At 46.0% G+C, this 818-nt stretch overlaps 1 protein-coding gene across 1 annotated transcript; it reads right to left on the reverse strand.

The window, feature by feature from the left end:
* Nucleotides 1-172: 172 nt before the first annotated feature.
* Nucleotides 173-817, reverse strand: TM35_000431760 (putative transcription elongation factor; the record flags this gene model as incomplete). The annotated part of the gene is made up of 1 exon (XM_029030075.1): nucleotides 173-817. A coding segment is annotated over one exon (645 nt), but the record flags the coding sequence as incomplete, so codon positions are not given.
* Nucleotide 818: the final 1 nt, after the last annotated feature.

The raw sequence follows: 818 nt of genomic DNA on the forward strand, positions 1-818 counted from the left end.
AAAAAAAAAATGGGAAATCACATATAGATTCCATCAATATCGTTCAGCATTCTTTTTTACCTTCTTGACAACCCCTTCTTTTTTTTTTCCATTCTTTCATAAATCGTAGGGAATGTACATTTCGGTATTACAAGTCCTAGCAACGGCTCACGTAATAACACAAGGCTTACTCTTACCGTCTAAAGGTATGAGAGCAGCTGCAGCACGTCAGGAGAAAAGGTGTTGCATCGTCACCCGCCCATTTTTGTTTATCTGCCTGTCGTTCTCGCAGCGTGCATTGTTGCCCACCACAAGAGGGGCATGTGTAAATAGTAGTCACTGTTGATGTGAGTTGCTCAACAAACGCGACAGTCTTCTGTCTAAGAGTTTCAGAACGTTGTTTCTCCCACTTTTCTCGCAGCATTGGATTCACAAGATCCCTCTCCTGCATGGAGGCGAGTTTCTCTGGTGGGAGGCGCCCCTCCAATACATCCCGGCGGAGGGCGGTGTTGTTGGGATCGGCGAGATGGTGCAGTACAACAGCAGCCGCATGCACACGATCCGCCTGATCTCTGATACCTGCCACAATGCGATCAACGATAAGAGAAGACACTTCACACGTGATGGGATCAGTCTTTAATGCATCCATCAGTCGCTGCCACAATCCCGGTTTTCTTGAGGATGGTGGAAGTGGATCCAGTCTTCTAACCGTGCATCTCTTCTTATATCCATGGTGTGCAGATATAAAACGAACAAACTCAGCGGTGATAAAGCTTCGTATCTCACAGAGACTACTTGTTGAGCCCCATTCACTACTACTATTACTACTACTACTACTA

The sequence above is a fragment of the Trypanosoma theileri genome (assembly GCF_002087225.1).
Source record: "Trypanosoma theileri isolate Edinburgh chromosome Unknown TM35_Tth_43_V1, whole genome shotgun sequence".
Classification (NCBI taxonomy): Eukaryota; Euglenozoa; class Kinetoplastea; order Trypanosomatida; family Trypanosomatidae; genus Trypanosoma; species Trypanosoma theileri.